Source organism: Coffea eugenioides, chromosome 11 (assembly GCF_003713205.1).
Source record: "Coffea eugenioides isolate CCC68of chromosome 11, Ceug_1.0, whole genome shotgun sequence".
NCBI classification, from domain to species: Eukaryota; Viridiplantae; Streptophyta; class Magnoliopsida; order Gentianales; family Rubiaceae; genus Coffea; species Coffea eugenioides.
This window is the reverse complement of record NC_040045.1, coordinates 45,958,675-45,972,784: the sequence shown is the minus strand read 5'-3', so window position 1 is coordinate 45,972,784 and position 14,110 is coordinate 45,958,675. Positions and strand designations below refer to the sequence as shown.

The 14,110-nt window shown below is 33.1% G+C and overlaps 1 protein-coding gene across 2 annotated transcripts; it reads right to left on the bottom strand.

The window, feature by feature from the left end:
• Positions 1–8,016: 8,016 nt before the first annotated feature.
• Positions 8,017–12,758, bottom strand: LOC113753969 (agamous-like MADS-box protein AGL9 homolog). Of its 2 annotated transcripts, none has more exons than XM_027298252.1 (8): positions 12,328–12,758; positions 10,464–10,557; positions 9,711–9,778; positions 9,519–9,618; positions 8,879–8,920; positions 8,745–8,786; positions 8,479–8,612; positions 8,017–8,253 (listed from the first exon to the last, which is right to left on the bottom strand). In XM_027298252.1, the coding sequence occupies exons 1-8, from the start codon at positions 12,510–12,512 to the stop codon at positions 8,178–8,180; spliced, it is 741 nt and encodes a 246-aa protein (XP_027154053.1). In that variant the 5' UTR covers positions 12,513–12,758; the 3' UTR covers positions 8,017–8,177. The 2 variants fall into 2 exon arrangements, with proteins under 2 accessions (XP_027154053.1, XP_027154054.1); XM_027298253.1 differs by having other exon boundaries at positions 10,464–10,542.
• Between the last annotated feature and the right edge of the window lie 1,352 nt (positions 12,759–14,110).

Genomic DNA, 14,110 nt, shown 5'->3' with positions numbered 1-14,110 from the left:
GATCATAATCCCTATGAAGTACACCCCCTCTAATTGTCGGAGACAACTATACCTCATACTGGATTTATTTATTTATTTATTTTTGGTCAAGGGGAAACTCCGAGCATTAGGCAAGAACTCAATGTGGTTGGGTTTCCGTCCGATTATTTTATATGTTTAAATTTTTGTGTAAAAATATATTACAATGTAGTATTGAAAATCTATGTCAGTTTTTTTATTCATGTACAACTTTTTACTCTAAAAATAAGAATGTAATGTAATTGTATCTCAAGTAATGTAAAAAGTACAACAACTAAATGGAATTGCACAAAACCCTAACTGTATTGAGGGTGTGTTTGATAAAATTGAAATGTGAAAATTGAAATCTGAATCTGTTAAGTTGTTGAATTGTTAAATATTAAATTTAATACATTTGAATGTATATCACATTAAATTATAAATGAATAGTTTATGACTTTTTAGGATTAATTTTGTCTAAGAAATTTAGTGGCACTTAATTACTTAATTAAATCAAATGTTCTACTTTTGATTATCAAACGCATTTAAACATGTTAAAATTTGAATCGACTAAATTTAAGTGTTGAATTGAATTATCAAACGAGATCTGAATCCTCTTCCTCAAGCCTTAGGAAAGAGAATGAGAAGATGGGAAGGCTCCAATGTTGAATGAGGATCTCACGTTTAGGGTTGTCATTGGAATTGAGTTATAGCCCATGCTTGACCTATTTGGTCTTTAAAAAAAAAAAAAAAAAAGAGCTATTGAGCCTTATATTTAATAGGGCCAAACAGAGTTTGGACTTGAATATGTGATTCGAATTAAATATAAGTTGAATTTAAAATTTGCTTGGCTCAAGTCCAATTAAGAATCAACCCATGTGTAAGTATAATTATATAAATATAATATATAATAAGAGTAAATCTTATATACACTGACAGGGTATACACTATCACCGTTTGATTCATGACATGTGTGCAAAAAATGAATTTCAAATTCAAATTTTGCATAGTTATCATTCATCTAATGCTGATAGTGTATACAATGTTAGTGTATGAAAGATGAATCCATATAATAATATATATAATCTATAATTATAAATTATAATATTAATATTAATAATCTATATACAATTTTTTAATCATTCATAAATATTATATATAATTATGTACTTGATTTAGATTTTGGGTTCAACTCAATTTGAATCCAAAGATCATGTTAAAATGTAAATTAAGTCTGAACCTTCTAATATAGGCCTGAACTAGAAAGCTCCATTTATTTTATGAGCCAAGTTTGGATTTTGTCAAAACCATGAACACCAATTGACAACCCTGCTCATGTTTACGTGATTAATGTTCATATTAGTTAAATTGGGACTTGAAAACTCTTTTAGGTTTATTGTTCATTTTAGTATGACTTTCAATAATTTTTAATCCTCATTCGTGTGTCAATATGCAAGAAGCGAGAAGAAAAATCTTATTACGAGTCGAGAATTGACCAGTTGACGATATTATTAAAATAAACTTCTTAATTTTCATTATGTAATAATGCACACGTCGGATACACTACACACGAGTTTACACTAGCCACTAGCTTTAATAATCTAAACAAAAACACCACATTCACATTAAAAAAAACCCCAAATCTATGTAACCTTCCTTTGTTAACTGGTCCAAAATTTTTTTTTTTTTTTATTAACTCTGAGATTCAATTAATTTTTGAGATTCAACAAATATTAGCTTAAGCTAATATTGAAATCGGCCTTAAAAGTGGCCCAAACATTTGCATTGGAAATAAATGCGTAATGCTCAATGCAGATTGTAGCCAAAACTAACGTAGTGAAAAGTGGAATTAGGAGTTCCCGCTGGAGGTATGTCCCTTCACCCATTGGTAAGAAAAACGATCCTTAATCATCGGTAAGATCTAATATTTATCTGTGTCGCTGAGCGGGCGAGTTAGTTGCGAAGTACAAGTGGCCACGGTGCTTTCGACTATGGCCTTGAGGCCGGGTGCTGAGGCAGTGAGCTGAATTTTCACCTTGGTGACTCACTGTTGCTTTTTAACTTCTGACATCTACCGTGCACTTGTCGGTCAAAAGTGTTGAGCCCAAGACATCTGTCCATATTCATTTTATCCCTCTTCAACCACGTATGTGTTTCATAAGTCATCCACGGATCATTCTTGCCAATGAGAAAGAAATTAGGTAGCTTTTGTTATTTAGTCTTGCATTGCTCAAATTGAGGCACACTACTATGATGTTAAAGCATAAATGCAATATAGATTAATTTTTCCTACATTGATCGAATATATATTATTATTTTGGGTAAAAAATCTAATATACAGAAAAAACTCCCGTAGTTTCAAAATATACAACATGACACTTCGTACTTTGAACTAAATTGTAAATGTGACAGAATCCGTTAAATTTAACGAAAATGTATGAAATGACCAGAATGCCCTGATATAATTAAGCAAAAGACAGGTCAAATAAATCATTTGTTTTATTCTCTATATAGAGAGTATTGAGAGTTAAGGGGTATAATAGGTATATTTGTTAAAAATTAGGTATAAAATTTTTTTTTAGATTCCAATAAGTCATTTCCGTTAAGTTTAACGGATTCCGTCAACTTTACAATTTAGTACAAAGTACGAAGTGTCGTATTGTATATTTTGAAACTATAGGGGGTTTTTCTGTATATTAGGTTTACCACAGAGAATTTTTTGTAGTTTACCTTATTATTTTTAGATAACTAATAATTATGTAAAATTTGAATTTGAAATCAAACTTATTCACATATATCATAGATATATATAAGATTTAATGCAATATTTTGTTCCGTAGTGTGATTTATACTTGCTTGGACTCCCGGGAGACTACGAGTATAGTCGACAACTCTCTAATAGTACTACTCTAAAAGGAATCGACATGAGGGATTAAGGGTGTGATACATTGTTTTTATTGATAATGTTATGATTTTAAAAAAAGGAGAAATTAAAGTTTTGATCCCTAATATTTAGTTTGTGTCTCAAACTAACCTTCAATATTTCGACAAAACAAATCTAGTCCCAAAAGTAATGGAAAATCTAGTCTCAAACTAACCTTCAATATTTAGTTTGTGATTTTAGGCTCTTTTTTAGACAACTAATGGAAAATAATCATAACCAATGATCAAGATCAAATTGGCAACAGTCAAATGTATTAAATTTGCATCTCTAATCCCTAATATTTCAAATTTCGATCATTATAGTCTTTTGGGTTTTAAATAGTTACAACTAGGGCTTTTAGAATGAAATAATACATGAATTGAATTAAATATACAATAAATACGATCCTAAGTTTTTTTAAAACTTCATAAAACACTTTATATTGGTACAATATGATTGCAACCTAAATAGCATATCTTTGTTAAATAAGTTATTATTGGATGATAATATACCTATAATAAATAAAACATAAAGTAGTAGAAGAACAAAAGAATTATAGTTTTAAAGTTTAAGTTTATTATAGTTACTATTACCAAAATTGTTCCATGTCTTATGCATATGGATTTCAAATTCTTATAGTTAGTCATTGTATTTATAAAAACTAGTAAAGGTAATTATCAATGTGAAGTATTTTTACAAATTCTTAAGAAAACTATCTTCTATTTTGTTTTTGTTGTCTTTCATTTGAATTAAAATCTACGTTCCAATTTGGTAGTTTTAAAACACTTATTTTTAATATCTACGTACATTAGTTATCATTTAGTGATTCATATAATGTGTACCAATGCCAATTTCATTTCAAACTTTATTGATAACATATTAAAATGCCAAAAAAAGGACTAACATAATTTACAAAAAGTATATAGTCCGCATATTTTAAAGGGATACTTATTAAGTTTTTAAATTATTATTAGAAATAAAATAATAAAACTCATTATCAATTAATTGTTAATAGAGAGAAATAATAATATGTCGTATATACTTTTTTGGGTTTTAAATAGTTACAACTAGGGATTTTAGGATGAAATAATATATGAATTGAATTAAATATATGACAAATATAATCCTAAGTCTTTATAAAACTTCATAAAACACTTTATATTGGCACGGTATGATTGCCACATAAATAGAATATCTTTGTTAAATAAGTTATTATTGGATGATAATATATAAATAATAAATAAAACATAAAGTAGTCGAGGAACAGAAGAATTCTAGTTTTAAAGTTTAAGTTTATTATAGTTACAATTACAAAAATTGTTGCATATCTTATGCACATAGGTTTCAAATTCTTATAGTTAGTTGTTGTATTTATAAAAACTAATGAAGGTAAGTATCAATGTGAAGTAGTTTTACAAATTCTTACGAAAACTATCTTTTATTTTCTGTTGTCTTTCCTTTGAATTAAAATCTAATGTTCCAATTTGGCAGTTTTAAAGCATTTATTTTAATATCTACGTACATTGATTATCATTTAGTGATTCATGCATATAATGTGTACCAATGCCAATTTCATTTCAAACTCAATTGATAACATATTAAAATGCCGAAAAAAAGGACCAACATAATTTTCAAAAAGTATGTAGTCTATATATTTTAAAGGGATTCTTAATTAAGTTTTTAAATTATTATTAGAAATAAAAATAATAAAACTCATTATTAATTAATTGTTAATAGAGAGAAATAATAATATGCATGTATTCTACCAAATTTGAGACTAATTGTGTTAAAGAAAAGAAACACATGATATATTATTAGCATGAAAAAATGAAAAAAATAAAAAAAGATAGAGAAATTTGATTAGAATAATTATTACCCATTTAATACTGTTTCATTCTAACTTGCATCTCAACTTAAGCTAAAATCCTTAATGTCACTATTTAAAAATTAGTGTGATATAATTATTCAAAATCAAAATATTAGGGACCAAAAGTACAAAGTCAAAATTGTTGACTAATAGCAATTTGATTTTGACAGCTAGTCATTGTTTTATTTTTGTTGATTGTCCTAAATCTCTCTAAAATTACAAAATTTGAAGACTAGATTTGTTTTGATTGAAATATTGAGTACCAATTTAGCTCAGAAGCCAAATATCGGAGGATCAAAACTACATCTCTCCTTTTAAAAAATTAAAAGAAGATGAATTTCTTATTCACTTTGATTGTTTTGATAATATATTTGACTTAATTTATCCATGATTAAGTTACAAGAATTATCATGTAGTCGTTGGTCAAAGTAAACATGTCATTCTGTTATTTTGAACGATGCAATAAGTGCATTGACATAGATACACGGGATCTATCTAACGATTAAGATAGGTGAAAAAAAATTCAGTAGTATTAAAAGGAAAAAAAAAGTTCACAAGATCCGACAGGACGATGACCACGGAGCTTATAAAATCGTGAAGCCTCATTTTTTTTTTTGAAAATTACTAGGCAATTGAGAGGTTCTTTGATTTGATTCTTAAACTCCCCCGCTTCCCCTCTCCTCTATGAGATTTAGAATTTCCTTTAAAACAATAATCAAATAGGTATTAATCTTTTATACACCAACAATATATACACGTCATTATCATTGGATGCATGATAACAAATTGAATTTCAAAATTTGTTTATGTGTTATATATTCAATCGTGATAGTGTATATATTGTCAGATATACGTAAGATTTATTCATAAAACAAAATCCAAAAAACATGACGTCGTGGAAGAAGTATATATGCTCAATTATAATTCTTTTGTACTATCACATTAGATGTATAAAATTATTTTTTTATTGCAAACGGAAAAAAGAAAAAAAAGAAAGAGAGATAGTACTATTATGTTTTAGTTCTGCAAATTAAAACGTACTCAATGTCTTTCTATTTACGCCTTACGCCTTACCATCATGCTCCGCTTTCCCGTAACCGAGGAACACCGGAATCCAATTCGCTGCGGACGGACAAAAGAGACGGTACGTTGGAATAAATCGAGTTACCAAATTGACAGGTTTTCGTTGGCTTATTCGAAAAGGCACTTTATTAAAATTTTGATTCCCTTTTCTCTCGTCTTACAGATACAATACAAAAAGGATAACTGCGTCGAAAGTGTAAGGTCTGCAGTACCAAAACAAATGAAAGAGCCGAAAATTCACCCCTTCGACTGATTAAAATGGCACGGAGAAAGTTAGATATTTGCTCAACAATAGATAATTGTTGCCCCATTACTCAATGTTCTTTCCCTTTCTGACCCATTTTGCCCTTGGAGTCGTTGTCACTTTTGTTTCTGGGATAAGATCGACCTATATATCTGAACTTGAATTAAACACATGATAGAACGGTAGATTAGAAAAATTGTTTTTTTTTTTGGTCAATAAAAGAAGAAAAAGAAAAGTGTGAGGCAACTACGGAAAATGTTAATGAGACCCCTATTATCCTATTTTTCGTTGCAAACTTAGGGCATGTTTGGAACCCAAGTTTTTTTGCTATTAGTTTTTTAACAACTTTAACTACAGGAATTCAAAAAAACTTATCAAATTTTTTAATCTACACACTTCAAAAATATCTAATACACAAAAAACTCTCTCTTTTCTTCTTCTTTCTCCCCTACCCCAATCCACCATACCTTCATCGCTCGCCACTACCTCCGCCGCCGCTTCCGGCGCCGGCGTTCCCTTTTTTTTATTCCTTCCTTTCTCCCTCCCTCTCTCCTTCCCTTCCCTCTCCCCCTCTTCTCCCCCTCTCCTACCTGGACACCCTCCCCCTCCCCTCCCACGAGCAGATTGCCACCCTCCCCCTTCCCACGACCAGATCGCATCCCCTCTCCCCTCCCTAGCCACCCTCTGGTCACGCGACCAGATTGGGCAAAGAGGGAGAGGGAGATGGAGAAGAGGGGGAGAGAAAAAGCAAAAAAATAAAATAAAATTGAAAAGGGCTTGGGTGCTGGTTCTCTGGCTTCGGGAGGGTGAAGGGAAGTAGAGAGGGAAAGGGGAGCAGAGAGGGAGAAGAGGGGAAGAGAAAAAGGAAAAAAAAATTTGGGCGTGCAGGCTGTTGCTTCTTGTGGGAGACAGAGGTGGGCGGGGGTAGGAAGAGGGAGGGGGAAGGAAGAAGAAGAAGAAGAAGAAGAAGAGAGGAAAGAAAAAGAAAAAGGAAAGAAAGAGAAAAAGAAAAAAAAGAAAAAAAATGGGTAGGGCCATGGCTGCTGGGAAAGCAGAGGTAATGGGGGAAGGAAAGGGAAGGGGGAAGGAAGAAGAAGAAGAAGAGAGGAAAGAAAAGAAAAAGGAAAGAAAGAAAAAGAAAAAGAAAGAGAAAGAGAAAAAAAAAGGAAAAAAAAAGTTTTTCATTTTAAAAAATTTCTCCAAAAACTTTTACAGTACACTACAGTAAAATTTTTAGACAAACTTCCAAAAAACTTAGATTCCAAACGAGGCCTTAGAATGATAAGGAAAATTTTGTGTAGAGCTATTATTAACCAATGCCAAGATTAGGTAATGAATTAAGACTGAGTGTATTTGGATAATAGATTATTTGAAACAATTTTTTGAAAAGGATACGGTAGTACTTTTTTGATGTAATCTGTGTAAGATGAAAAGGTAATTGAAAAATGTATTGATGATTTTGTTTTGTTAAATTGTAAAGGGCGAAATGGATTAAGATTCCCAAAGTTGAAATATGGGCCTGAACTCCATGGGATTGATGGACCGGGTTGCAGAAGCCCAAATATCAATTGAATACCCTTACAAGCAACACAAAGGGGGGAAAAATGTCAACGGATAGGCTTGAGCAAATCCCCCAGTTGCAACAGAGTCTTCTTATCTATATTTTAATTTAAATTACGCCGTGCATTTTACTTTTCTGGACGGAACACGTTAATGGGGTTTCGTGAAAGAAAATGAGAATCCAGAGTTATCCTCAACGAAGAATATTGATGTTTCTGATTTAACTTGGGGATGAACGGCCTTTTTTTTTTTTATAAAAAAAAACTCTTTTAACATCAATGAAATTGCATCTGATGAAGGAAAAAAAAATATGACGAGATCAAGTCTTAGAGCAGGCAAACATGACTTAAGGTTCGTCCACATTAGGAGATTATAATAATAGTGTCTTATGAAAATTCACGCTATTACACAAGTTCTTTAGTCAAAATAAAAATACATAGAACATCAATTGCATCGAGTCTTATGAAAGGAATCATTAGCATGACAGGCATTTTTTCTTCTGATCATGGTAACCAACCTGCCATGTAGTTATTCACACTCGGGCCTGCCGCTGCCACTGTTATTGCATCATTCTGGTATCTGTATTTCAGTGAATATATATACATATATATATATGTATATGTATGTATCAGTTTCTTCTCACTTCTTCTATGATGCAACATAAAAAGGATAGTATACTATACAGTACAGTAAAATATGTTTGCCTTGAAATTTGATAACAATCTAGGTACTAAATCTGTTGCTGTAGGATGCTAAGTGGAAACTGATGCGTTATCAAATGTTACTGAATTATAGAGTTCATACCCAATCTGTAATGTCGGTTCACAATCCAATGGATGAAAAAAACCATCACCCTGAGCATGAGCTGGTTGTCGGCCGTACCCAACATCCTGTGCATTTGGATTCCACTGGAGATTTACTTGGTTTCCTTCCATCAGCTGCAAGATATTTATTTAGAAATGTTGTACGTGCTGTCATGTTGCTGAGGTGAATGCAGTTCAACTAACGTCTAGACATTGGGAAAGATTTAGATTGTAAAAACATTTAAAGATCAGAAAATTACAACTTACCCTTTGTTTTAGAGTTTTGTTTGCCTCGTTCAAAGCATGTTCCTGCAAAAATAAATATATGATTAAAAGGTCTCAACAATTTGATAGAAACTTGAACTCTGGATTGCTTGAAAATTTGCAGAATGTTTTAATACCTTTCTCTGGAGATCAGTGAGCTGATCCAGCATTACTTGAGTCTGCATGCATGCAAGGCGTAGAGTTTAATGCACATACATACGATCTTCAGTTTCGTTTACAGCAAAATTTTCGATGCTAGCTATTGCTCCAAAATTACAATGTCAATGATTTCATCTTCTCATTATCTTCTTGATTATTTTGACAGTAATTCATGTGATGCCTAGCTGTATATGCCATTGACATTTCAAAGAAAAGTATGAAACGGCAGGAAAAGAAGCATGGGTCAATGAGAGTACTCTTGTCCTCATGTTTTATGGTGAATATAACTGGAAATCATCCAGTCATTAATTTGCAGCCGCTTTTACTTTATATTTCTCTTAAGCATCATATACATATATATTGGACTATCTATTGGATCCAAATTAATTAGAGCATCTATTGCAAAGTATCTCAAGTTTAACTGATACTGTGAATGTCAGGTGAACGTACTACTAGAAATGCTAGCTAGTAGGACTTCACAGGCCATTAATGGCTAGACTTGGCTTCAAACAAATCAAAGAATCCAGTTTCAAGGGCTGATCAATGCGAAAATTAGAGCGAATAGGACGAAAGTAGTGCTAATTAATGAAAATTTTGCATGGAGAAGAAGAGGATTACCCGTGTTGATCTGATTTGCTTCAGCGACATATCAAGCTGCCTTTCCAATGATTCAAGTTCCTTGCTGTTTAAAGGACCAAGGTCCTCGCCCAAAAGATTCCTACCATCACAACAGCATAAAGGAAAATGATTTTACTGTCCTTCCACTTTTCTTTTTTTTTTTTTTAACATGCATAATCTATTGCTAGGTACCTTTGTGATCTTTGTAGAGCTTCGTAGCGTGCTTTAAGCTTCAAATACTCCTGCTGACTACTCAGCTCCTAGAACACAATCAGTAAGTAAATGAGAACTTGCAGTCAATGGCAAGGAAAACGAGTGCCCTGTAATCTATTATATCTAATGAACGGGATTTCTATGGATCTATCCAAGAAAATATAGAAAAGAATCTAAAGGGCAAATATGAGTATATTTTGTCCTCTAAAGGGAAAATATAGAGGAAGAATCTGAAGGGCAGGAGTAGACAATAGGAGAGATCTATTAATATAACACATGTTAATTTATACAACACAGATTAGATGCAAAGTTTACTATGAATGCCTTCTTTATAAAGTAGTAGAGATGGTTGAGACTCGGATAACTTCATGTGCCGGGTAAAAGGGAAAAAAAAAAATATCTTGATGTTAAAATTTTATGTAAAGAAATTCAAAATAGCAAAAACCAAACAAGTACTGTATAATGGAAGTCACGTCACATACACATTTTATTCTCAGGAAATATTTTATTTTAATTAGTACGTAGTAGTATATATCTAACCGACTTCTAAGCAAATTTTTTTTTTTTTTTTTTTCTACAAACGGACTTCTAAGCAAACTCGTTTAAGCTTTTTGTTGACATTTTAAGAAATTCAACACTAATTAAGCTAGTTAGAATATTAATTTTCAACATTTTCTCTGATCACCAATTAATTAATTAACTAATGTATACCATATAATAATGAGTGCTCACCAGTGCTTCCCTGGTGGATATGTTGGGCTCAGGTGCTCCATAGTTGCATTTCTGATACCTCTCTAGCGTCTTGACCATGCTGTACAGCGTCACTCTAAACATTGTTAATTGAGTGCAGAAAAAGGGATTTCATTCATTCAACAAAAACACAATAATGCCAGAACTAAGATCTCCACTAATAAATGTTTATGCCAGCAGTACTATTATCATTAATTACTTTCAGTTCCTCCAAGCTTCTTCTTTTTGGTATCACATCCCCAGTACGTAGCTAGGTATATTTATTTATACGCAATCCTTTCTATTTATTTATTTATTCATTCATTTTTTTTTTGAATGACATTAATTAATAAGACTTCATTACTGCTCAGAGTTTTGTCAAAAGCATTAATCAGTGCAGCCGTACTGCTTTCTTTCTCTGTTAGACTCATTTAAAAGGAGAAGAAAACAAATTAATAGCAAAGCACAAAATAATTACTGATCCCATGTAATATATATCCGTAGGTAATTTTTTACTGATCCCATGTATATATGTACACACTCACACACACACAAACTCAAAATCCCTTTAACTTAGCAAGAGTACTTCAAAAAAAAAGTGTCTATGGCAAGCACAATTAAAATAATCATTACATTACAAAAAAAAAAACCAGATATTTGCAGGAACCATAAAAAGTTGTGATTTTGGATGATCAGACACGAAACTGCATCAAAAACAACACTGAGCAAACCCTAAATCCGTCGTACCGAACCCTAGACCTAATTCAATGATTGATGGAAGCTCTCTCTCTCTCTACCCCACAGAAAAACTTCCCAGACACTTTGTTAAGCATACCTCCCCAAGCTTTATGGAGGAGCTCTATTTCCCGAACGGTCCCCAATAAATGATTAAAAAAAAAAATCAGTATGCATCAATAACATAGACCACGAATGATCCAAATTAAAAAAAAAAAAAAGATTTTGGAGGGTACCCAAATTGGGTAGATGGCAAATTTGAAACAGATTTGCAAAGAAAGACCGTAGAAACCCTAAAAAGGTACAAACTTTGGACAAGCATCATTCAAAGGAAACCCTAAATTGTCATGTTTGAGGAGCAGCAGCTGCAAACTTACAGATTCATGAGCATCCACTCCCGGACTTCTTGTAAAAGATGCATTCATAAGCAGAAAACATTTTTTCAATTAGCTGCATGAACCTTAAGGGCATGTTTTTGAAAGCATGTATAGATCAGACCATATTGATGACATAGAAGAGAACGGAAACCACTACAATTGGATTGTTAAAAAAAGAACCGATCAAACTCCTCCTCTTTGAGGAGTTAATAAAAGAACTAGCTAGGAAGATCAGAAAATAAAGGTAAGAGAGAGTTGGGAAGAGCAAAAACTAGATCAGCGAAAAAAGGGTTAAAGAAAACCTCAAACATAAAAATGGAAATGATCTTCTTTTCATGGTTTCCTCTTGCAGATCTAACATCATCCTTAAGCACAAAGTCCTATACGCTCCAAAATATTCACCAAAACGGCATACTTGCTCAGCACCGAAAAAGAGAAAAACAACCATCACCCCTTCCCCCTTCAATTAAAGACGACCTTCACTGTTCTCCTCTCCTCTTCTCCTACTTGCCATTGATTATTATTCAGATCTCTCAAAACCAACAATAGCACACGATTACCTAGCTAAAGAAATGAGGAAAAAAATGAAAAACAAACGGGGGCAAAAAAAAAAGAGGAGATCTTGATAAGGAAAGAGAGATAGTTATAAACTAGTCTTGCTAACAAATGGTTATACTCGATAGCAGTACATGACTAGTCGGTATATGGGGCGTGCATAAAGTAGAGTTGTTTTTATGTATAATAAGGGTGTATACCTAGAGCTACTGCAAAACTCATAGAGCTTTCCTCTATTGGAGAAGATGATCAAAGCAACCTCAGCATCACATAGAACTGAGAGCTCATAAGCTTTCTTCAATAGCCCATTTCTTCGCTTAGCAAAAGTTACTTGCCTATTGATCTTGTTCTCTATCCTCTTTAGCTCCACCCTACCTCTTCCCATCCTCTCTCCTACCTCTCTTTCCGTTCTTATTACCACTGAAACTCACAAATTACAACCACAACAACAGAGTATTGTTTCCCCCTCAAAACTGCTCCTTCCCTTTTGTTTCCCTCTTTTTATATGCACATCCCACAATACATGTAATCTTCTACACATATACTAGATAACTATTCGGTCCTGTTTATACATCCCCACAGTTTAGATGAGAAAAATTATTTAAGGGCGGGCCCTGAGACAGATACACAATTTCCCACTCTCAAACAAAATGAGAACCCTTCTGGGATTCTTCAAGACACTAACCACAATGATTATAAGGCTGTGTGAGTGTCTCAAGGGACGGATTGTGTGTGGTTGACGTGCATGGTAAGGATGTGGACCATGGTTGGTATCTCGGGCTTAAAAGGATGGATCGGACGGTGAAGAGATGGGGTTGAGGAAGGACGACAAAGAGGGGAGGATGGTGGGACGAAAAAAATACTAGTGGGCATGAAGGGTTATTGAGGGAGGAAACCTTAAAACCTACGAGGTAATTCGATGTCGATGTGCTACGTGTCAAGATGTCAAGTGATTGACAGCTGATCAAAGGATTCAGTTGATTTTCTCTTGACAAATCCTTGAGAACCTAAACCTTTGTAATTACAGGAGCTGCTTTTATCTTTTGTGTCCTGACTGAAATACCCTTGAAATGTACCCCTTATTATTATTATTATTATTTTAACGGTGAAAGACTGGTTTGCTCGGACCACTTTGCCCTCCACTGTGACGTATAGCTAGTACTACTAGTATTTTGTTGTATCTGGTTGGGAAGAGGAAATTTTTGAAGCAAAAGAAAAAGAAAAGCGGAGAAAGAGATTTATTTATGAAAAAGAAGGCAATTATCTGCCCAATAACCGAGTTAAAATGAACATAAACGCAGGGGTCATGCGCAGCTGCCAAGAATATTACAAGAATCTTTTGAAGAGTATAAGACATAATATTCGTGGATGACCTTTTTTGCCACTATATATGTATCTTGGATGAAGGATATGTACGTGACTAGCTGGTTGTAATGAATAGTTTCTTTCTCTGGGGCTGGGAGACTCAATTGCTTGACGAGACCACAGAAACTATCTGCATATGACCTAACAGAGATTACTAGCTAGCGTACAACTAATTAAACAGCAATGCGCAAGCTATTGCATAAACTCATGGCCAATGACACCGTCACAAACTAAAAGGCAGCAATGTGAAAGTTAGAGGCTTAGAGCTTGCAATTCTTGTAAATACACCGTAATATGAAAATCTGTGAGGTACTTGATCAGTAAGTTAATGTAAATGGTTCCAGGGACATCTTTTATTCAACATAGAAATATAAGTTGCAAATTACCACCCCTCCTCCTTACACAAGAATGTCCTCCTATCATTCCCACCCGATCGACAAAGAGTTCTTGATCAGAGAGGTTCACCATGATTCTCTTCCTTGTCATCCCTTTTATTTTCTACCTCAAAAAGAGAGGAGTATAAGGAAATTACTATATATTGTTCTGCGATACCTTTACAGCTTTACTTGATAATTATGCTGATAAGGGAAATAAAAATCATTCGTGTCCAACAAAATC

Bases quoted from the DNA above. Each gene is read 5' to 3' on its own strand.
- LOC113753969 (XM_027298252.1), bottom strand. From the start codon at position 12,512: ATGGGAAGAGGTAGGGTGGAGCTAAAGAGGATAGAGAACAAGATCAAT. The intron at 8,787-8,878 runs GTATTAAAACAT...TTATTTTTGCAG, and splicing joins TCACTGATCTCCAGAGAAAG to GAACATGCTTTGAACGAGGC. The intron at 8,613-8,744 runs GTAAGTTGTAAT...AATATCTTGCAG, and splicing joins ACAAAACTCTAAAACAAAGG to CTGATGGAAGGAAACCAAGT.